General features: G+C 40.6%; 1 protein-coding gene across 11 annotated transcripts in view; it reads right to left on the bottom strand.

Annotated features, from left to right (window-relative positions):
* gramd1bb (GRAM domain containing 1Bb) overlaps positions 1–23,588 on the bottom strand; it is a 205,312-nt gene that overhangs the window by 73,327 nt on the left and 108,397 nt on the right. For all 11 annotated transcript variants that reach the window (XM_056234219.1, XM_056234211.1, XM_056234212.1 and 8 more), the window contains exons 2-3: positions 22,200–22,289; positions 17,128–17,154 (exon numbers count right to left, since the gene is read on the bottom strand). In XM_056234219.1, the coding sequence (XP_056090194.1) occupies positions 17,128–17,154; positions 22,200–22,289 (117 nt within the window). The remainder of the gene's footprint in view (positions 1–17,127; positions 17,155–22,199; positions 22,290–23,588) is intronic.

Below are 23,588 nucleotides of genomic sequence, written 5' to 3'. Positions count from 1 at the left end.
ATTATATTTGAATTGATTTTTAGAAGCACATGTTTGTGAGAACAATTAAAGTGGAAACAATTAAATAAAATGTATATTTATTCATTTTTTGGTGATTAAATAATTAGTTAATTTAATGATTTTATTAACTATTTTAGTATGTATTAAATTGTTTATTAAAAAAATATTTTGAGTAATTTGGCCCTCCATATATTGCAAATTATCGCTGAATAAGTAAATAAATTAATAAAATGAGACAAAATTATACAGTGCTAAATTATTAAAATATATATGAATATTTAAAATGACACTTTTTACGTATTCAATCAAAATTTACTCGAATTTTCAAAAGATGTTTGTTATCTGGGGGTGGAAATATATGAGGCCGATTTGAAACGCATACAAGACACAAGTGTAAATGCATCTGGTTGTTCAGTGTATATTGATATATATGTGTATAACCACAATCCACACAGCGAATGAGCAATCACAGGGATGGAGAAACCACAAAACCTCCTGCCATACAGGGGGAAGATACGCAAAGATACAGAAAGAAAGACGTCTTTCCTTATCGCCCACCAATTCTGTCTGCCTCGGAGAATATTTTTGCTTTTGCATATAGAGGTATAACACATACAGGTAGGCAGCGCAGTAACACACACTCACTGACCTCACTGAGAATGAACGGGAACACAGCTACGGTAGCACCCACATGCCCCTCGAGTCACACACACACACACACACTCGCTCTGACTCATGTCACTGTACTGCTCTCAAGAGGCTTCCATCTTTTCCATTCACAACAGTGCTCTCATGCTGATCTGAGAGGGATTGAGTCGAGCTGCTTTCAGTGTGTGTAAGAGCGAGTCCCTCATCCGGCTCTCAGCTTGAGGGGTTTGTGGACGGGTCGAGATGTTCCTGCCTCAGACAAACTCTGCCGTATAAATAACACGATGCAGATCCGATCCTTACGATTTTCCGCTTGTAGGCAGTAATTTTATAGTTTGAAAAACAGCCTCTAAACGGTAAAAAATGAGCCATGGCGACTCTTTAACTCAGCAAAATAATTTAAGCAATTTCATCTTTTTTATAAATTATAGGAGAATCAACTCAATTACTATTATTGAGCAAGTGTACAGTGTGTCTATTTACTAATCAATGAAAATGAGCTTTAAACACACCACATATAAAGAAGCAGTAGCACCCCTTGCATAACAAAAGTATATGGGAATATACTGCAAAATATACATAATACATTTCCATATATGGAAAATCACTACTTATATTTTTTCAATATACTGTAATATATGCATTGACCATGTATGGCTATATATTGATCCATATAAAAATATTTCGAAATGAAGACAAAAATAGCATTACATGTAATATTCATAAAGTGTTATACTTTATTGTGTACATATATTGCACATACATGTTCCCATATAAATGTGAATGTATTGTACACACACACATGTACACGATTCACAGAATGAGATCTGACTGTTAAAGGAGAGTAAATGTTAAAATTAAGTGTTATTTCACGTATTTTGCTCAATATTAATATAGGGGGAGATCTGTTAGTGTTTTAAGTTGTATTATTTTGTCATTTAAAAGGGTTTCTGGTATGTGTGAGTTTTTGGGGTTTCCATTGTGCTGAGGAGAGCCTGTGGTTCGAACACCATTAAGATTATAATTACTTTATTTAATAAGTAATGGCTGTGCGTTCTTCAGTACAGTGAGTCTCTTTGCTAAATACTTTAGGACAAACAGGTGTGCTTGTACTATTGTTAGCTACATATGAAATTTTACATAATGTAAATACTTATGTTAAAATATAAGAAATATATTACATTATGTATTTCAATATTTGTGTGTGTATATAATTGAGTAAATATTTGTTCAATATATTTATATGCATGCAGTACCATATCTGATCACATATTACATCTATATGTCACAGTGTCTGGTTTATGTTCCCTGGTGTCCACTAGAGGTCCTCTTTCCTCACGGTGTCATTCACGTTTGGAACTGCATTCCCCACAATCCTTGTCTGCGCTCATCACTGTTCATTGAACTCAGCTGTTCCCCATCATGATTGTCTTGTTCTGTGTATAAATACCCTGCCTGTTTAGTGTTTGTTACGGAGTCCTTGTATATTGTCACGCCACTTCTGGTAGCCTGTTTTTGCCTGTTCTTGTTTGTTTTCTTGTTTTTGGATTGCCTTTTGGATTTGACCTTTGCCTGGACTAGTTTGTGAGTACGGATTACCCTATTAAATACTGCTTTTGGATCTAACCCCTGTTTCCCGTGTGTGGATCGTGACAGAAGGACTCCGTCACAAAGAGATCCAGCATGATGGGGTTCCGTATCCTCCCTCCTACCACGGAGAAAGAGAGGAGGGGCCGTGTCCAAAATTTGATGAGCTTTCGTCAGCAATGCCTGCCGGTGGGTTGCATTGCCCAGTCATTTTGGACGCTCTCGAGGGGAATGGGATACAGTGAGGCAGCATTAAAGGACATTTTTAATACCTGTCTTGATGACCCATTGCCGGGGTGGGAAATGAAGGGTCTGGAAGTCTTGGACTTTTGGAGTTTTACCAGATACCTTGAGCATCGGAGTCAGTGGGATGTATTGGAGCCTCGCCATGCCGACACCGTCACGAGTCCGGTGGTCCCAGTTCCGGTGGTCCCGAGTCCGGTGGTCCCAAATCCGGGGGTCCCGAGTCCGGTGGTCCGAAGGCGGAGGAGGAGGAAGAAAGAGACGTCTACCGTCACTTCTGCCGATTCAGAGACTGTTCACGCTCCATCTGCCCAGCCAGAGACTGTTCACGTCACGTCTGCCCAGCCAGAGACTGTTCACGTCACGTCTGCCCAGCCAGAGACTGTTCACGTCACGTCTGCCCAGCCAGAGACTGTTCACGTCACGTCTGCCCAGCCAGAGACTGTTCACGTCACGTCTGCCCAGCCAGAGACTGTTCACGTCACGTCTGCCCAGCCAGAGACTGTTCACGTCACGTCTGCCCAGCCAGAGACTGTTCACGTCACGTCTGCCCAGCCAGAGACTGTTCACGTCACGTCTGCCCAGCCAGAGACTGTTCACGTCACGTCTGCCCAGCCAGAGACTGTTCACGTCACGTCTGCCCAGCCAGAGACTGTTCACGTCACGTCTGCCCAGCCAGAGACTGTTCACGTCACGTCTGCCCAGCCAGAGACTGTTCACGTCTGCCCAGCCAGAGACTGTTCACGTCACGTCTGCCCAGCCAGAGACTGTTCACGTCACGTCTGCCCAGCCAGAGACTGTTCACGTCCCGTCTGCCCAGTCAGAGACTGTTCACGTCCCGTCTGCCCAGTCAGAGACTGTTCACGTTCCGTCTGCCTTCATGGACCTGGACCACCTGGAGCGTCTGGCTCGGATCCTGGACATGCCCGTGTCTGCTATTCCAGAGCCGTTGCCCGTTCCAGAGCCGGAGCCAGTGACCGTTCCAGAGCCGGAGCCAGTGCCCGTTCCAGAGCCAGAGCCGGAGCCCGTTCCAGAGCCCGTTCCTGAGCCGGAGCCAGTGTCTGTTCCTGAGCCGGAGCCAGTGTCTGTTCCTGAGCCGGAGCCAGTGTCTGTTCCTGAGCCGGAGCCAGTGTCTGTTCCTGAGCCGGAGCCAGTGTCTGTTCCTGAGCCGGAGCCAGTGTCTGTTCCTGAGCCGGAGCCAGTGTCTGTTCCTGAGCCGGAGCCAGTGTCTGTTCCTGAGCCGGAGCCAGTGTCTGTTCCTGAGCCGGAGCCAGTGTCTGTTCCTGAGCCGGAGCCGGAGCCAGTGTCTGTTCCTGAGCCGGAGCCGGAGCCAGTGTCTGTTCCTGAGCCGGAGCCAGTGTCTGTTCCTGAGCCGGAGCCAGTGTCTGTTCCTGAGCCGGAGCCAGTGTCTGTTCCTGAGCCGGAGCCAGTGTCTGTTCCTGAGCCGGAGCCAGTGTCTGTTCCTGAGCCGGAGCCAGTGTCTGTTCCTGAGCCGGAGCCAGTGTCTGTTCCTGAGCCGGAGCCAGTGTCTGTTCCTGAGCCGGAGCCAGTGTCTGTTCCTGAGCCGGAGCCAGTGTCTGTTCCTGAGCCGGAGCCAGTGTCTGTTCCTGAGCCGGAGCCAGTGTCTGTTCCTGAGCCGGAGCCAGTGTCTGTTCCTGAGCCGGAGCCAGTGTCTGTTCCTGAGCCGGAGCCAGTGTCTGTTCCTGAGCCGGAGCCAGTGTCTGTTCCTGAGCCGGAGCCAGTGTCTGTTCCTGAGCCGGAGCCAGTGTCTGTTCCTGAGCCGTGGCCGCCCGAGGGTTCTTCACCGCCCTGGCCGCCCGAGGGTTCTTCACCGCCCTGGCCGCCCGAGGGTTCTTCACCGCCCTGGCCGCCCGAGGGTTCTTCACCGCCCTGGCCGCCCGAGGGTTCTTCACCGCCCTGGCCGCCCGAGGGTTCTTCACCGCCCTGGCCGCCCGAGGGTTCTTCACCGCCCTGGCCGCCCGAGGGTTCTTCACCGCCCTGGCCGCCCGAGGGTTCTTCACCGCCCTGGCCGCCCGAGGGGTCGTCTGCTTCGCCCTGGCCACCCGATGGACTGTCTGCTTCGCCCTGGCCACCCGATGGACTGTCCGCTTCGCCCGGGCAGCCGGATGAACTGACCGCTTCGCCCGGGCAGCCGGATGAACTGACCGCTTCACCCTGGTCACCGGCTAAATCGTTATTTCCCGTTTTTGTTCCCCTACATGGACCTGGCCCACCATCCCTCCCCCTGATCCTCCGCCATTCCACCTCCCTCCTGAACTCTTGTGTTGTGTGTTAGTTGTCTTGGAGCGTCTGGTAGCCGCTCCGTAGAGGGGGGGTCATGTCACAGTGTCTGGTTTATGTTCCCTGGTGTCCACTAGAGGTCCTCTTTCCTCACGGTGTCATTCACGTTTGGAACTGCATTCCCCACAATCCTTGTCTGCGCTCATCACTGTTCATTGAACTCAGCTGTTCCCCATCATGATTGTCTTGTTCTGTGTATAAATACCCTGCCTGTTTAGTGTTTGTTACGGAGTCCTTGTATATTGTCACACCACTTCTGGTAGCCTGTTTTTGCCTGTTCTTGTTTTTGGATTGCCTTTTGGATTTGACCTTTGCCTGGACTAGTTTGTGAGTACAGATTACCCTATTAAATACTGCTTTTGGATCTAACCCCTGTTTCCCGTGTGTGGATCGTGACACTATATGCTATGAAGTGTATTACTGAATATGAAATAACATCCATTATAATAGATAAGTAAATATATTGTCATATATTTTTCAATATATGAAAGCGGCAATTCCTTATGTTTTATTCAATAAATTGTAATATATTTACACAATATATTTTTCTTTATATTTTCGAATATACCGTTAAATCATTTAATATATTGATCATTCATATATTAGGAAATATATTTTCTTTGCGTGAGGGATGAACCCCTAAAGACAGTGAAACCAGTGGTGATTTTATACCAGTTACACAACCCTCTACTATATTAATATTAGCTCTATTAGACATAATGATCCTCTGTGGGACCCTCAGATCACCGGTGTCAAATCCACTTACTTCAACTCTGAGTTCTGTTGCCTACTGAAATTGGATTTTATTACCAACACACTGCGTCTCAGACTGACGTGACAGAAATTGAGCTGTGATAATGGGCAAACGTGCAGACCACAGCAAAACTGATGATGAACAAGGAAAAACATGATAAACCACAGTACACTCTAAAAAATGCTGGGTTGTTTTAACCCAATTTTGGGTCAAATATGGACAAACCCAAACATTGGGTTAAAAAGTTATTTTAAAATTTAACCCAATGGCTGGGTTTGTCCATGTTTGACCCAAAGTTGGGTTGAAACAACCCAGTATTTTTTAGAGTGTAATCAGAGAAGATGTGTGCCTCATCAGAACACGGCTAACAAATAACATCATCCTATACGTTTTTATTATTTTACAACTAAGGTTCGGATGGCAGCGTTCACACTTATTCAAATGAACCACACTAATAGAATCGCACCAAAGTTCATTTTAATCAAAGCAAACCTGCAGTGTGAACACACCCGTAAAGGCCTTTTACTTTAAAATTTTTTTTTGAAACTATCAATCAAGGCATGTAGTAGATCTGTACAACAGGTTCTTCAGCAAAGATTTGATAATGTTGATGATTTAAAGGCCTTAGGAATTCGTGCATTATATATGATATAGTAGGGTTTATAGGGTTAAAAGTGGTAAAGGATGAGGTTCATAAATCTCCCACCGTCCTCAGCTCTGAGCTCCTGAAGGACATCACAGGGGCTGTGAGTAATGGGCAGGGGTGAGGGACCTTCACCAGAGAGAGCGACACACACTTCAGCTCCAACAAATAACCCAAAGGAAAACCACAAAGTCTTGGAAATCCCTCAATGACAGCAAACATAAATCTACCCAGAGAAGCACAGAACACACACACACACACACACACACACACACACACACACACACACACACACACACACACACACACACACACACACACACACACACACACACACACACACACACACACACACACACACACACACACACACACACACACACACGTTGGGTTTTAATATTTTATGGGGACATCACATAGACTTAATGGTTTTAATACTGTACAAACTGAATATTCTCTCTCCTTACACTAACCCTATCCCTAAACTTACTCATCACAGAAAACTTTCTGCATTTTTACATTTTAAAAAAACATCATGTTGTATGATTTATAAGCCGTTTACCTAAAAAAAAATTCCCCACAAGGGCAAGGATGTTGGACACACACACACACACACACACACACACACACACACACACACACACACACACACACACACACACACACACACACACACACACACACACACACACACACACACACACACACACACACACACACACACACACACACACACACACACACACACACACACCTCTTCACAACATTAAGTATTACTACAAAAAGCTTGAATCCATAGATTCAGGTCATGTATGTGCCAGTGTACACCTAAATCATGACTGCATAAGACTTTAGTTTAGCAGGTATATGCATTTAGCATGTATAGTGCTTCTGTTCTGGAAAAACGGACCAAAAAAGCTTTTTTTGGTACAATAAAAGTGAGAATTATACAGCTATTATACTTCTACTACAAGCTGCTACCAACGAGTAGGGCTGCAATTAAATTACATTACAATTGCCATTTCAATACACCAGGGAGAACAAATAATCTAATAAATTATTTATTTTATAAGCATACAAAAGTGACAATACAAAACTACAGAAAAATGGATTTGCAAATTGTATAATGGGTACATCATTTAAAATAAGGCAGTATCGTTCGTAATAGTTAGCATAGAGACGTTAGCAGTACAGTTTCTGTTTCGATGTGGCTCAAGCATGTTGAGCATACGCTTAAATCTAGAGTTTTCTACTAATGAGAATGCTTGCATACTGTATCTAGATTGAACAATTTTACTCTAAAAAGTAAACAGATGCTTGAAAGAGTAGACCTTCCAGGTGTGTTCACACTTGTAGCTTGGTTTTCTTGGTTCTTTTGGTCCAAAAAAGAAAATGATACATTTAGTCTTGGTTCGCTTCATGTTCACACTGTCATTTTTAATATCAAAACTAAAGAACTCATGAAGAGCTTAGAAAACGAGTAAAGGAGTCAAAACAGTGCTAGGATTTCCTCCTCTGCACACAAAAGAAGATCTTATGCAAGGATACGGCATTTCCGACGCCTGTACTGAAGCGTGATGGGCAACATCGCTCCGATGACGAGAGGAACCGGGTATGCTTGAGCAGGGGCGTAGAATTTAGTAGGGACGTGTCCCTACCAATATCCATTGACACTAATTTGTCCCTAGCAATAATTTAGATAAAAAAATTAAATATATTTATTAGGCGAGGCTTCCGGTTCGGTACACATACAAACCGAACGATTCCTTGGACCATTTTTCCTGCCGACAAAATTCGCGCTGGCGCGACCACCACAAGTACTTTCAAGTACTTCACACATCTTTTTCCAGCACTTCAAAACTCAAATATTATATAAATAAATATATGAAGAGTTCAGATGCACTTAGAACAATGCAGTCTAAGTGCATCCTAAGTGCCATTTGAAATTTTCTTCTAGAATGATCATTTTTATCAAGCTTGTATATTAAAGTTCAGTAATTTCGCTCAAATGACAACTAATAGGTAGGCCTAATCTTCATTGCCATTTAAGTGAAATTACTGAACTTAAATATACAAGCTTGATAAAAATGATCATTCTAGAAGAAAATTTCAAATGGCTTTTGCATCTGAACTCTTCATATATTTAAATGCTATTTTTAATGTGATGACCAAAACATTATTTGTTCATCCTTCAAAGATGACACCCATTTATAAACCTGAAAGTTTCAAGATGTAGGAAAACTCACACTTACTTAAAAAATATTTTTTCTTTTAACAAATAGGACATTTCTCTGGCATTTCTTACTTTTTGCTGTATCGAAAATGTACCGACCCGTGACTTTAAAACCGAGGTACGTACCGAACCGTGATTTTTGTGTACCGTTACACCCCTAATATTTATATATATACACTGTTGCCCGGTTGGGTCTTGTGGTTTTTATGTATTTCTTATTTTATTTAACCAGGACACATCTCATTTAGATTAAAATCTCTTAAAAAAGCGCTCTGAGAAAAATGTGCAAATCCTGGAACACAAACGGTTCATAGATCTAGGTCCCGCCTGCTTAACACACATCGCTAAACTGATTGGCTTTGTGTTTTCTTTCTAACTTGTGAGAGGCTGTAGTTACATTTGGTTGTGCGAAGCGGCAAAGCTCCTCCGAAGGAAATCTAGATGCGGTAAACTAGGGAGTAATCTACAGTTCTGTGCACAAAAATACGGGCGTCAAATAATCTTTAGTGTGTGTGTGTGTGTGCGCGCGCAAAGAACACTGAAACTTAGTAAAAACATCACTTAGTATGATTTATAAGCCGGTGTCCAAAAAAGGAAAAAAAGAAAAGAAAGAAAACCCCAACAAGGACAAGATTGAAATGTTTGAAATTTTGGACAACATTCTTCAAAATATCTTGTGTTCAGTAGAAGAAGGAAATTCATAAGGGTTTGAAACTTGTGGGAGGGTAAATGATGACAGACTTTTCATTTTTGGGTGAACTATCCCTTTAATGACAGATGCAGACATGTGTTTGGCTTCTTCAAAAAGCAAGGAACAAGACTGTATTGCACTATTGCATTGCACTATGAACGGAGTAAAGTTAAGTCTCTGTTAAACTCCCTTCTTTAATAGTTACCATAACATTACAGAATTCATTTACGTTCTGTTAAAGGTTAGCCTGACTTTGTCATACTCATATTCTAGTCAGAATGTGAGTCTGATACTGCTCCATAGGGCTTTGATTATGAGGCGTGTCTTAACCGAACCAGGAAAAAAAAACTCTGCACTCAATTGGATAGACCTACAACCAATGAGAGCAACGCAGTAAGTCAACTACTTTGCATAGCACAGTTGTCAACTACAGAACTCAAATGCACGCACGCTGAAAGAAGTAAAATAACGAGTGTTGCTTCTTTTACTTGGTCCTCCATGAGTGCGACCAAAGGAGAAACCACAACGACCATAGGGTTTTCATTGCGTCCCATCTTCTTAGCGACCATTGAAGCCAGCTGATAAAATAAACTTTTGCCGAATCCCGTAGGAAGGACGGCAAACGCATCTTTCCGATCGACAAATGCCTTGATTGCAGTTCTCTGTTCGTCTTTTAAAATGAATGCGCTGTCGATTTCTTTTACAACAGACGCGATAGTGGAATCTATACATCTCAGTTCTCCAGCGGCAGTCATCTCTGAGGGAAACCAGTTCAACCCAAGCGCTCTTTGATAACGTGATGATTACGTAACTGCAGATCATCTGTCCATCATCGTATAAAACCCGCCCTGGCAATTTGATTGGCCCGACGATTTCTGAACCGATCATAATTACTCCTCAATGGAGCGAGTCCAGACCGAACTTCCCGATCAAAACATGTTGTGGGCGGGGTTCGGGCTGGCATCCAGGCTAGTTAAAGGTCAATATAGACTAAAAAACCTTAATATTATCCTTATTAATCCTATTCATTTCCTGATTTCTCAGCTTCTGGGAATGTCCCCACCAATTTCAAAACCAAACCTACGCCCGGCTTGTGCTTGAGCATCCGGTCCTTTTAAGGGTCACATCATGTGACATCACGTCCTGTTTTAGGTTCGTTTAGATGTCTTTGGTCTGTGTTGCGTTCATATTTCAGTCGAACCCACCAGAGCTCGACTGGAAGCGGACTGAGACCCACGTCCATGTGTTTGGTGCACACCAGGGTCTTCACACCAGCAATCACACTTTAAATATTTATATATTTATATCTATTCATTTAGATGTTTATCCAAAGCGACTTACAATTGCTATATATGTCAGAGGTCGCACGCCTCTGGCGCAACTAGGGGTTAAGTGTCTTGCTCAGGGACACATTGGATTCGTGGTATTATGGTATCTCTCACAGTGGATTCGAACCCGGGTCTCTCACATCAAAGGCATGTGTCTTGTCCACTGCGCCATCACCACCCCTGAACCGGTGACGAACCGGAAATGAACCGCACTAACAGAGCAATCACACCAGAGGTCGTTTTAATCCAACCAAACCTGCCAACTGTGAACACACTAGTTTTCCTGTTTTCGGATGAGATTAATACACACTGATCTGAATAACCTAAAATCCATCCGAGTTCTTTGAGGTCGCTCTCCTCACATGTAGTAGGCTTAGATGCTCCCATAAACAGAGGATCTCTCTCTGATGTCTTAAAATAGTCTTGATAATTAACAACACATTAGAATCTTTCCAAACACCAACCAAACACTTCGATCATCAGAACAGACCAAATTCAATGCAAACATTTACAAATGAAAGAAGAGCCTGATTCTACCAACTCTTTACTCACCTACTTGTAAAGTAAAGCATTGAAATAAAACAACAGGTCATTTTAACACAGAACCTTCAAGTTTATAGATAAGAAGACTTATTTACTAAACCTGCAGAGAACCACTGAAGAACAGAATAGTATCTCTCTCACCTTATCTCTCTCTCAGGTTAGGATTCCCGATCTTGTAATGTGAGGAAACTGAGTTTCTCTAGATCAACAGCCATGCTGTCGCGCGCTGGCTTCGGCTGAGCTGCAGGTCGTGAGGAGGGGGCATGGAGAGAGAGAGAGTTATGTAAATGGCAGAACCGCTGTGGCTGTGAGTAATCTGAGGCTAATTCTGGACACGGCTGGGAGACACCATGATGGAGGGATCTGCACTCCTCCCTTCAGCTACAGAGGGAATGAGAGAGCCTGTGGCTGATGTCCTCATCCGGAGTCACACACTTCACCTGGACTGACCCTCCTCAGCTCACAACACACACATCCCTTCATACGCAGATCACTGGACGTGTGCAATATTCCTTTATCTTCAAGAGAGAGCAAAGCTGCATTCTGCTCTCTGTCTGTATGTGAGTGAACTAAGTCTAAGTCATATTTCGCCACAAAATTGAAGGAAATTCGATTTGGAGATCTTTATACATCTCATGTTCCAGCCCCTGTTTTGTTATCTGAAATGCGCTGCAACTTATATTCCAAAGCAACTTACACAGTGACATTTATCGCATGCACAAAGCGCACATATTTGAGTTTGTGCTGAATGAGAGAGGTACGCAAGCCCACGTTTATTTCTATAGTGCATTTTTGTAAATGTTTTGTTTTATTTTCCGTTATATTAAAGCGTGACTTACGCGAGACTATCCAACTTATCTTTGTTTTGTTTATCTGAAAAAATGCAGTTCTTCTTTAGTTTTTTTTACAAGTCTTTTTCTCCGTGCGATGATGCGCTTGATGAATTCATTACACAAATGTTATTTGTGTTCCACGAAGAGAATCACACGGACTGCAAATACATTAGCAACCAAACAAAAATGCATGAGTGTTTTTGCGAGTTGCTCTCTCGCTGATATACCTGATCATTTTTGAGTTAATTACTTAAAATGCAATGTATGTATCATCATGCAAAAACAGAAAGCATGATTTTTTTTTATCAGGTGTGCATTACGACCCGCGATTGATTGGTTAAAATGAACATCTCTTACTTTTCTGTGGGTGCTCGGTTCAGATATAAACACCAGTGTCTACGGTAGTGATCGAAATAGAGTAAATCACCTTTTTAAAGTAACTTGGCACTTTAAAGAAAGATCGTATCAATTACATAATTACACCAGTAGGTGGCGACAAGTGACTTTTTTTGTCACTTGAACCCTCATTCATCCAGTAATGAAACAAGTGAAGTCTTTATGAGTGAGTCATTGAATCATTCATTCTAATCGAAAATATAAAATTATTTTAAAATGTTATTATTTATGCAAAATAGAACTTCTCTTCTTTTTTTATCATTTTAATTTTGGGATTCTCCATGAAGAAAATTAGCCTGGGTTTCCCCATACTGCCTTTGAAAAGGCGCGGTTTTAATTCACGCTGCTAGGCAGTCTGGATACCAAGGACCAAATTTTCACCAATCACAGAACGGCGAGGGAGCAGCAAGACGATGACGACGTCTATGCGACACACCGAAGCAGTTTGTTTATACCTATGGATCCAACATGGCAGCAGACGCGAAGTTACCTCTCGATGCAGCCTTAGATATTGTTCTACGTAGTTTAGAACGCAAATAAATCTCTGACCCATCGTCTTCTTCATCGTCTAATTTCTGTCGCTCTACATACGTCATCTGGTATAATTGAAACGATTGGCTATGAGCTACGTACAGGCGCATTTGATAGACATTCATAGCACCCAATAAACGGCTCTGGGAGTTCGTAAACCACGCCTCAAATACGAGAAAATGAACATGTGGTTCCCAGACCACGTCTCAATGTCTTCCACAGTAAATTCCAAGATGTCCGAATGTTTGAAGTCCAGCTCTGAAGATCATTGTCTGCTCCTGGAGAGCTCTCTGAACGCTCAGCTCTCACAAGTCTTGTTATGGGAGTGAGGTGAGGCCACGGTGCTGTAAAACAGATATGTCTTTCTTCATCCAAATCAACACTTTATCAGGCTGCATTGCAAGGAAACACAAAACAGGGTTTGTTCTTTTAAAGCGATAGTTCACCCAAAAATGTTAATTCTGTCATCTTTAACTCACCCTCCTGCTATTCGGTCTCTTCAGAAGACTTGGATTAAACAATTCATATGGATAACTTTTACTGTGCATTTTTGTACGTTTTGAAGCATGAAACTTTTGGTTGTATGCACTTAATTTGTGTTTTGAAGATGTCTTATGGGTTTGGAATGACATGAGGGAGGGTAAAACATCTGTGCATTCAAAAGGTTAAGAATGACATCTCGGACCTTGCAGAGGTCATGCAGGTCAGAAGCTGCTTTCCTCAAGCTGACTTCTACAGACAATTTCAACACAATTCATTTCAACACAAACCCAATCAAGTTTTCTTCACAATCTCAATTATACTTCTTTAAGTATCAACAACCTCAGATGTTTCTCCTAAAAGCCTTAGAAGATAAAAACAGGCACACAGCCAAATGGTTACAGGCTTCCGTACTTCGTCCGCCGTACAAACCAACGGTTTGATTCTCTCAAGTTTGTATTCGATTCATCCTCGATATCAAGAACACATCCGGGTACTTCATGCTTCCTCTGTACTTGCGCTCTTGAGTATTGGAATTGAACTTCGACGGTTGATGACGACGTAATACGAGAACACAAGGACGCAAGATCGAGCACATATTGAGAAACAGGCATTATCTCAACCACATTACAATGTTAAAGTCACCATGAAATCAAAATTGACCGTTCTTTTTTGATGTAATATTGCAGTATTATAAATAATTTATCGTTATTTTTATATTATTTTAATTCATGTGCCTCGTGATTTTTAATCAAAGCAAACCACGACCATCCAATCAATTCCCCATGGACAAAATCAAGTCCCGCCCCAAAAATGTTTTTGTTCCAGAAGCCGTTTCACTCGAATATACAGTACGTCCCTATACGGGAGAAAAGACTAATTGCTTTAATTACTGTCTAGGTAAAACAATCGTGATTCTCTTTTTCTATGGATCTACACTATATGTACAAAAAATGAGGGGGTCAGCACTATTTAAAAAACAATGCGAGACACAAGAGCGCCGTCCTTTGCAGAGAGCCAAAGGCTCAGTTAAATCTTGTATTGACATGAGACAATGCATTAAAGCCACACTTTTACACAGCTCCCATTGTGGTAGGTTGTATAGGCTTTTCTAAATCCACGGGCGTGAAACAAAAGAGATGGGCTGTGCCTCTTGCCACTGGTTAAACTGGCATGTGGTGGTGGTCAGACAACAGTCTTGACCACTCAGAACACAGCAACACATCAGGACGGAAGATTTGACCTCCAAGTACAGATTGGTCACAGCAATAACCCAACACTGCATTGTATCTCATGCTGTTGTTTTCAGCGCCCGTCACGAGTGGTGCCTTTTCTAGAGCGTGTCAACCAAAAATAAAACTCTACAAAGAGCATCTAAAGTGTGTAACGATTACTTCTTGATGGCTTTGACGTCGTGCCGTACAACTTGATGCATCGCAGTCTTCCCAACTAACAAATATACATTCTAAGAACATTTTGCTAACGTTCACATTAGGTTATGAAAATGTTGTTTCTGAAGTCCAGTTTTTTACATGTTTTAAAAAAGTTTTTTGGCTATGCGAACGTTAAAGGAACATTCCATTTTAGAATTTTGCAAACATTATGGGAATGTTCTTTTTGAATGTTCTTTGAACATTCCAACTAAAAATTTTCAGGAAAAAACCCCCCACTTCATGAACAATGAATAAATAACGTTTTAGTGCTAACGCTTTGAGAACATTTTTAAAGACATGATCACTCTGACCGAACACTCTATTAAAGGGATACTCCACTTTTTTTTGGAAATAGGCTCATTTTACAACTCCCCCAGAGTTAAACTGTTGAGTTTTACCGTTTTTGAATCCATTCAGCCGATCTCCGGTTCTGGCGGTACCACTTTTAGCATAGCTTAGCATACATCATTGAAGTGGACAAGACCATTAGCATTTCTAAAAAAAAAATGACCAAAGAGTTTCGATATTTTCATAGCTGCCAACTCTCACGCATTGGCCGTGAGACACCCGCATTTGATTGGTTTCACACGCTCACACGCCACACTCCCGATTTCTCATGCTGAAGTGTCAACCCGGGCGGTCAAATGCCTGGAAGATGAGTTTATCTATATATCTACCTGTTGAGCCACTCGTGATCGACTAGTTATACCGCAAATTCGTTAAAAATCTCCCGTTATCTAGAGCAAGCGTGCATGCGAGACAGAGATTGTGCTCCAAACCGCGTAGAGCGAGAGAGAGACCTTGCGCGAGCGAGACCGACCCCCCCCCCCCGTCAACAAATCTCACTCGTCTCTACCACACCCCCCCCCCCCCCCCCCCCCGTCAATAAATCTCACTCGTCTCTAACCCCCCCCCCCCCCCCCCCCCGTCAACAAATCTCACGCCGAGCAAAACTCAAAAGTTGGCAGGTATGTATTTTTCCTATTTAAAACTTGACTCTTCTGTAGTTACATCGTGCACTAAGACCGACGGAAAATGTAAAGTTGCGATTCTCTAGGCTGATATGGCTAGGAACTATACTCTCATTCCTGCGTAATAATCAAGAAACTTTACTGCCGTACCATGAGAGCAGCAGGCGTAATAATATGACGCAGCGCCTGAAAATAGTTCCGTTGTGTTGACGGAAGGTGGCCTATTTTCAGGCGCTGCGTCATATCATTACGCCTGCTGCTCTCATGGTACGGCAGTAAAGTTTCTTGATTATTACGCAGGAATGAGAGTATAGTTCCTAGCCATATCAGCCTAGAAAATCGCAACTTTACATTTTCCGTCGGTCTTAGTGCACGATGTAACTAAAGAAGAGTCAAGATTTAAATAGGAAAAATATCGAAACTCTTTGGTCATTTTTTTTTTAGAAATGCTAATGGTCTTGTCCACTTCAATGATGTATGCTAAGCTATGCTAAAAGTGGTACCGCCAGAACCGGAGATCGGCTGAATGGATTCAAAAACGGTAAAACTCAACAGTTTAACTCTGGGGGAGTTGTAAAATGAGCCTATTTCCAAAAAAAAGTGGAGTATCCCTTTAATGTTACTGGAAGAACGTTTGTTCACAACTTTGAGCAAACCTTTTCAAAACATTCTACTAATGTTCCCTGTTAGCTGGGTTATCACTGTGAAATGGCCTTTAGAGCTACTATACGTTTCAAAGACTTCAGTTTAAGTCCTACTTTATGCCTCAGGCATGTTCTTCAAAAAAATTTCAATAAATCTAAAGTTTTTTTAAGTACTTAATGCATCTTTATATTCAGCCGCAGAGAGATACATGAAAGCATCCAGAGTCACGCAGCACTTCTCTACAGGAGTTCATGTAGAACAACGTCAGTAAGAAAACTTTGTTCGGAAACTATTTGAGAAGTGATTTACAGAGAGGATTTCCACTTTTTAAGCATAGATGCACAAAACACACCACCAGCCCAACAGATTAACATTACAAGACCTAATCTGTGTTTGGCCTTCACTTACCTTCTGTTCCTGGACAATTATGGATTATCTCTTATCCCACAACTACCGGTCAGATGTCTGGCCTTCGATATATTTCTTATTCGCAGGTCAAATACTGAAATGAAGGGAAAGCGAAACGGCTGAAGCCCCAGACAGCCCGGTTTGAGCACGGCAGTCTGTTTGTTCCCTGGCATTGTGATCGGAGCTGTTTGTCCAATAAAAAAGGCAAACAATGACATTCCGTAGCTTGCAACTGTATTCAGGGCTCAACTTCACAAAAGTACAGCGGGGCTCTGAGATATCTCACCTCCAACAAAACAGCTGTCGCACTGAGGTTTGCAGAGATATGTAGATCAACATTACTATATCTACCACACACACACACACACACACACACACACACACACACACACACACACACACACAACACTCGTTCGAGAACTGAAGGATGTCTGGTACTGATGTGGTCTTGATTCTTACCTACACTTGTCTGCTCCACCGTCAGCCCTGTGAGAAAACCAACAGTGTTAGTCAGTTTAAGAAGCTTGTAAAGGCTGGAATACACAACACAACATTTGACCAGTTTTGTCCAACATTGCAGTCCACTAGTTGCTGAAAGTCAGAGTCAGTCTGCATACTTGTTGACAGACTTCCCAGAAAATCGCATGATGCATGATGTTCAAAAGACTCAGGGTGTATTCACACCAGGAAAGTCCGATAGTTCACTTGCTTTGGTCCGGACCAAATAAAGGGTGTATTCACACCTGCCTTGTTTGGTTCAATTGAATCATACTCTAGTTCGTTTCCCTCTTTGGTGCGGACCTTTTGGGCAGGTGTGAATACAGCAATCGAACTCGGGTGCGGACCAAACAACCGAACCCAGACCCAGCTGAAGAGGTGGTCTCGGTACGGTTCCAAACGAACTCTGGTACGGTTCGTTTACGGTGTGAACATGAACCGACCCAATTGCAAGAAAGCACTGCGCCTTTGAGTTAACAGGCTTCCGTAGTCGGAGTTGCGTTATGGGAAAGTGATCTGTTGTAGCCTAACGTTACTACATTACATCTATCGGCGTCTTTCTGTGCGTCGTGTGTGCATCATTGGAATGGAATGAATGAATGTGTGTGTGCATCAGGACATTCACATACAGAGCGTTCTCTTTAGTCTAATCGCGCATAGATGCAAAAAAAAAAAAGCATTTGCAGTTCATATAATGTAACGATAGTTACAATACAAGGATGATGCTGCGTTAATTTACGTTAAGCCTTTTTTGCACTTCCTGATTTCCCTACTTGAGAATCCTTGTCCAATGAATGGACGACCTTAGCACACGTGTGGTTTTGTTTACAAATTTTGGTTCACTTGCAAAAAGAGCAGTGTGAAAGCGAACCGTAAAAAAAAAAAAAAAAAAAGATTATTTGGTCCGGACCAAAGCAATCGGACTTTCCTGGTGTGAATCAGTGTTAATTTCGTTAACGAACACTATGACGAAAAATGTTCGTTGACGACCTTTTTTCCCCAGACTAAGACTAGACGATGAGAGACGACACCCACGTAATTAAACGATAACTGTGACTATATCAACACATGCAATATCGTTGACGAAAAAAGACGAGACTGATGGGTTAAAACAAAAAAAAAACTTTACCAAAACCACTTGTTTTTGTCGAATAAAGGAGAAGACAACACATTACAGACTGTGTTTGCGAACGTTCATGCTTACGGTTGCCATATTTCAATAATTTAAATCCTCAGTCAGAGCTTTTCTGTTAAAATAACATGTTTTCTACCCGGTCTTTTCAATAGTAGGCTAGCCTATCTGGCAACCATGTGCGCGCGCTCTCTCTACATGCTGAAGAGGCGCGGATGATCTATAAAAACAGAGTTCAGCGATCTTCATTTGAGATTTTTTACTTAAATTAAAGTGTCATTCAGTCTTTTTTCTGTCACTAGCCGCTTGCGCTGTTTGTGCGACTAAATCTGCGGTCAAAATGCAGGATATCCAGCAGGGTTTTTAATGTTGATCATTATACGAGCAAGAATGCCATGTTTCCCGAATATACACACGATTTCAAATGTGACATTGATTTTATACAATAGTTCAACAAACAAAAGGGTAACATTAAGTGATGTGCAGTACATTTAAAACTGTATTGTCAGTAGGCTATTATTGCTCTATTTTGCAACAAAAGCCACAGCAGAACTACAGTGGTGATTCGTGAACGAATCTGTGGCTTTGAACGAATCGTGAGATTCAATGATCCGTTCATAAGTACAGCAACTTGCTTCGTTACTGAATGAATGAATGGCTCGATGACTCACTCATAAACTATAGACAGACTTACCGCCACCTACTGGCCATTGTAATTTAATATTTAACCCTTAGAATCTCTTTGGGGTCATTTTGACCCCACTGGACTTTTTCTTTGATTTTTTAAAAATGTTCCCTTCATCTCAGGGCCATGAAACTCTGTGACTTTTCCTACATAATCTATCTAAATATGCACAAAAAAACTGGGTTCGATTCGGTTGTTCTAAAGGTGTGTAAATTTTTTTTTACCATTTAAGGTCTTTGGGGTCAAAATGACCCCAATTGAAAATGAATGGGAAAATGAAAAAAAATGACTTTTTTTATTTTGTTTGTCAAAAAAATAAAAGTAAATCCATTATAAATCTGAAATGTTCTACATATAAACCAAGGTCTGGTCCTAGAGCATAACTAGAAAGTAGAACAAACTTTCTATCTCATACACACACACAGACACACACACACAAACACACACATGTCATGACTGCAACAGAGAGCATTTTTACAGAAATTGGCAAATAAAATAAACAAAACTGACATAAATCTTAAAAAAAATACATTTAAATCAAGGCCTGGTCCTAGAGCATAAACACAAAGTGGAACGAGCTTTCTATCTCACACACACACACACAAACACACACATGTATGCATATGTATGTATCCTGTTCATTACAGTTTATTGGTGCTGTTGTTTTGTATTATATTTGTTTATTTACTTGGTTTATTTAATTTATTTTGTTCTAAAATCTCTTGTTCTAAAAAAATTAATAATTGTTGATAAATAATTTTCTGAAATAAATAGTGTGTGATTACAGTCATGTCATAGTGCTGGCTTGTAATGTTTATCCAAATGTATATATAATAATTTGCAAAAACAAATAATTCAAAATATATCAGACAACAACAACAAACTCTAACTTTGACATATATATTTTGTGAATTGCATAAACTATTTTTATCATATATATCAAGTATATCAAACCGTTTAGACCGGTTTAGACAAATGAGTGAAAATGAATGAGTCTCTATGGACCTCTATTGGGCAGATGTGGTCATTGCACTTTAATTTCTTAACTATAAGAAAAACAGTTTTTCGACTAACCACCAGATGGTAGTATTTTATCCCTAACACATAGAGCCATGTCCAAAAACTATTTAGATTTAATTATCATCATCATTAAAGTGATTTTTTCTTTAAAAAATCATTTTTCATGTGCCAATTTATGGCCTAGTTATGTAATTGTGCAGTAAATATGTAAAAAACCTAAAAATTTCCAAAAAAACACAGCATTATTGTATAGTTGAGGAGTGAATAAAAAAAATTATATATAGTTTTCCATATAAAACATGTATATTTCCGTATGCAATCACTCTTTAAAAGTTTGGGGTCAATATGACCCCAAAGACATTTTGTGTTAAACGTATAACTTCGTTTTTACCATCATTGCATATTTATTGAACATTGTTTTATTTAAAGCATTATTTGTTTTATAAAGGTATTTACAAAGGTAAAAAATGAACTTAAAAATCGATTAAAGAGGGCAAATATTGTCCCTTAATGGAAAAGGTGTGACAGCAGTCTTGGAAGAGGGGTTACGGCCCTCTAAAAAACAAATTGAAGAACCACTGAACTAAGGAAAAGGGATATGTAGAATTGCACAAGTGCTAATGCTAGAGTGCAATGTCAATACAGCCTGTTACCTTGATTCAGATTTCTCATAAGCTTAATGAACTGGCCTAGAGAGAAAAATTGTTATGACATTTTTTGTCTAAAAACTACATATAAAATAGCTATGTAAAATAGCTAATACATATAAAATTAATGTCGGTAACTGAAATTTGACTAAAAGTAATGACAAAGTTGACAAAAAATGCAATGACTTTTCGTCAACTAAAACTAGACTAAAACTATGAAAGACAAAATGACTAAAATGTGACTAAGACCAATAAGCATTTTCGTCTGAAGATGAAAACTAAGACTAAATCAAAAATGGCTGCCAAAATTAACACTGGTGTGAATACACCCAAAATTATTATTTATTTTTTTGGTACGGTTCGCTTTCACACTGCTCTTTTTGCAAGTGAACCAAAATTTGTAAACAAAACCACACGTGTGCTAAGGTCGTCCATTCATTGGACAAGGATTCTCAAGTAGGGAAATCAGGAAGAGCAAAAAAGGTTCAGCATGGAGATATTTCGTACTGCAATATTTGTTATTTTACTAATTTTGTGTTATTCTGTACAAACGCAATATGAAGAAACTAATGAGTATCATATGATAGAATGTCATCTATACGATGTTGTAATTCGGATTTTGAGAAGACGACGATGTGCTGCAAGACGGTTCCGGCGGAGTATCACTTTCCCATAACGCAACTCCGACTACGGAAGCCTGTTAACTCAAAGGCGCAGTGCTTTCTTGCAGTTGGGTCGGTTCATGTTCACACCGTAAACGAACCGTACCAGAGTTCGTTTGGAACCGTACCGAGACCACCTCTTCAGCTGGGTCTCGGTTCGGTTGTTTGGTCCGCACCCGAGTTCGATTGCTGTATTCACACCTGCCCAAAAGGTCCGCACCAAAGAGGGAAACGAACTAGAGTATGATTCAATTGAACCAAACAAGGCAGGTGTGAATACACCCTCACAGACCCGCAGATTTTCAAGTATGTTTGATATATTTTGAGCTGATTTTAGATTTTTTGTTTTGTTTTATTTGTCATACAACTCCTGAGGCACGTTTATGTGCGAGTTTGTTGTGTTCAGAACTTCTTGAAAGTCTGTTAGTCACAGTATATGATGTCCAGTTTTTCTCTGCAAACGTTTACAAAGTCGGCAAGTGTACGATGACTGTTCAGGTTTTAAAAGTGTCCCCAAAAAGTAATTCAAATTATTTAGTAATTATCAAAACAAGTGTTTTTTGGGTTTTTTTAAGGCAATTATTATTATTAACAATAAGGTTTGATTTGTTACCATTAGATAACGCATTAGGAATCATGAACTAAAAATGAATGAAAACTTTGCTTTTATTATCATCAGATCAAGCTTGGCTGTTAAATCCATTTGAATGCCTTTCATGCTTGTTAAAGCCGCTGGAAAGCATTATGTAACGATTCCTCTTTGTCCCTGAGCTCTTGGGAGTTCTGATTGGCTGAGTGCCTCTGCACAAATCAATTCATTTATTAAAACTGCCCTTAATTATTGATGTTTCTGACATGCAGAGACACAGGACACGCAGTGCACGTACCTGTCCTCACGGATGGAGGGAGTCAGGAATCGGCTGGAGTCGTCGTCATGGCTACTCTGCTGGCTGCTCTGCTGGCTACTCTGCTGACTGCTGGGAAAGAGTCATATTGATAAGTGTCAATCAACCTGTTGTGACAACATGAAACGTGTAACTAAACCGTTCTAAATTCTGCATTTGAAAGATATCTCTTGTGTTTACCAAGGCTGCATTTATGTGACAAACAAATACAATACAAATTGAGAAATATTATTACAATTTGAAATAATGGTTTTCCTGTTTAATATATTTTTAAAATTTAATTTATTCCTATGTTGATAAAGATAAATTTTCAGCATCATTACTCCAGTCTTCAGTGTCACATGATCCTTCAGTAAAAAATAAATAAAAATACTAATATGCTGATTTGCTGCTTAATATTTTTGTGGAAACCATGATAATTTTTTTTTAGTATTCTTTGATGAATAGAAAGTTTAAAAGAACAGCATTTAGCATATAACATTATAAATGTCTTGACTGTCACTTGCTGAATAATAATGCAAAATCTTTCTGACCCCAAACTTTAAATACTTTACAACAGCAAAAAAAAAAAAAAAATGTGTTCATGGATAAACTTTCAAATAAAATTAATAATAATTTGGAATATGCGCTATGAAATGTCTTTAAAATGTAAGTTGACTTGTTTTTTTGAGTAATGGTCTGTTGCATCATGCATGTGAATAATGTATCCGTATGATTTCACCACAAGAGGGTGCAGTCAGTCACACACTCCATTCACAGCACACAATCTCAGAAATAAATGAACAGTTTCATGTGGAGTTTAACAAGTGCTGACACATGAAAAACACTAGCAGTGCTTCACAGACTTTATTATGCCTGGTTACGGCTTCTGAAACTACTTAAATGCTAGAGTAAGGGCCATTTCATTTCAATTTCAAGCTATTTAGATTAAATATGTCCAGTCAATATTTGTAATAAATATTCATCCTCATTATCTGTGCTTTACTCATTCGCTAGTCATTATTTGCCAATATATTAATATTATTCCCTCTCCTTTGATTTGAAATAAAACAGACCACTTTACATTACTCATTTGCATTGAATGTAATTAAACCAGAATCATTTCACATGTTTTTTTGCGCATCAATTCCAGCGCGAGTCCTTTGGAAGTGCATGCAAAGTGGATTTGCAAAACAGCGTCCTCTTAATATGTCGACAACACCAACCGAATACTTTAGTCTCAGCTACAGCTAGTGTTTGAGGGTCAAAATAGACATTGTTCACGGACAGCCGATGAAGACCATAGGCTGGCATTATGCAAATTTGTTACAAACCTATATGGGTTCATTCTGGTTCATTCTCAATTGTATTCTGGTTCTGTTGTGGATCCGC

Source organism: Rhinichthys klamathensis, unplaced genomic scaffold, assembly GCF_029890125.1.
Source record: "Rhinichthys klamathensis goyatoka isolate OS25496 unplaced genomic scaffold, OSU_Roscu_1.1 h1tg000391l_1, whole genome shotgun sequence".
NCBI lineage: Eukaryota > Metazoa > Chordata > Actinopteri > Cypriniformes > Leuciscidae > Rhinichthys > Rhinichthys klamathensis.
This window is presented reverse-complemented; position numbering and strand designations above follow the sequence as displayed.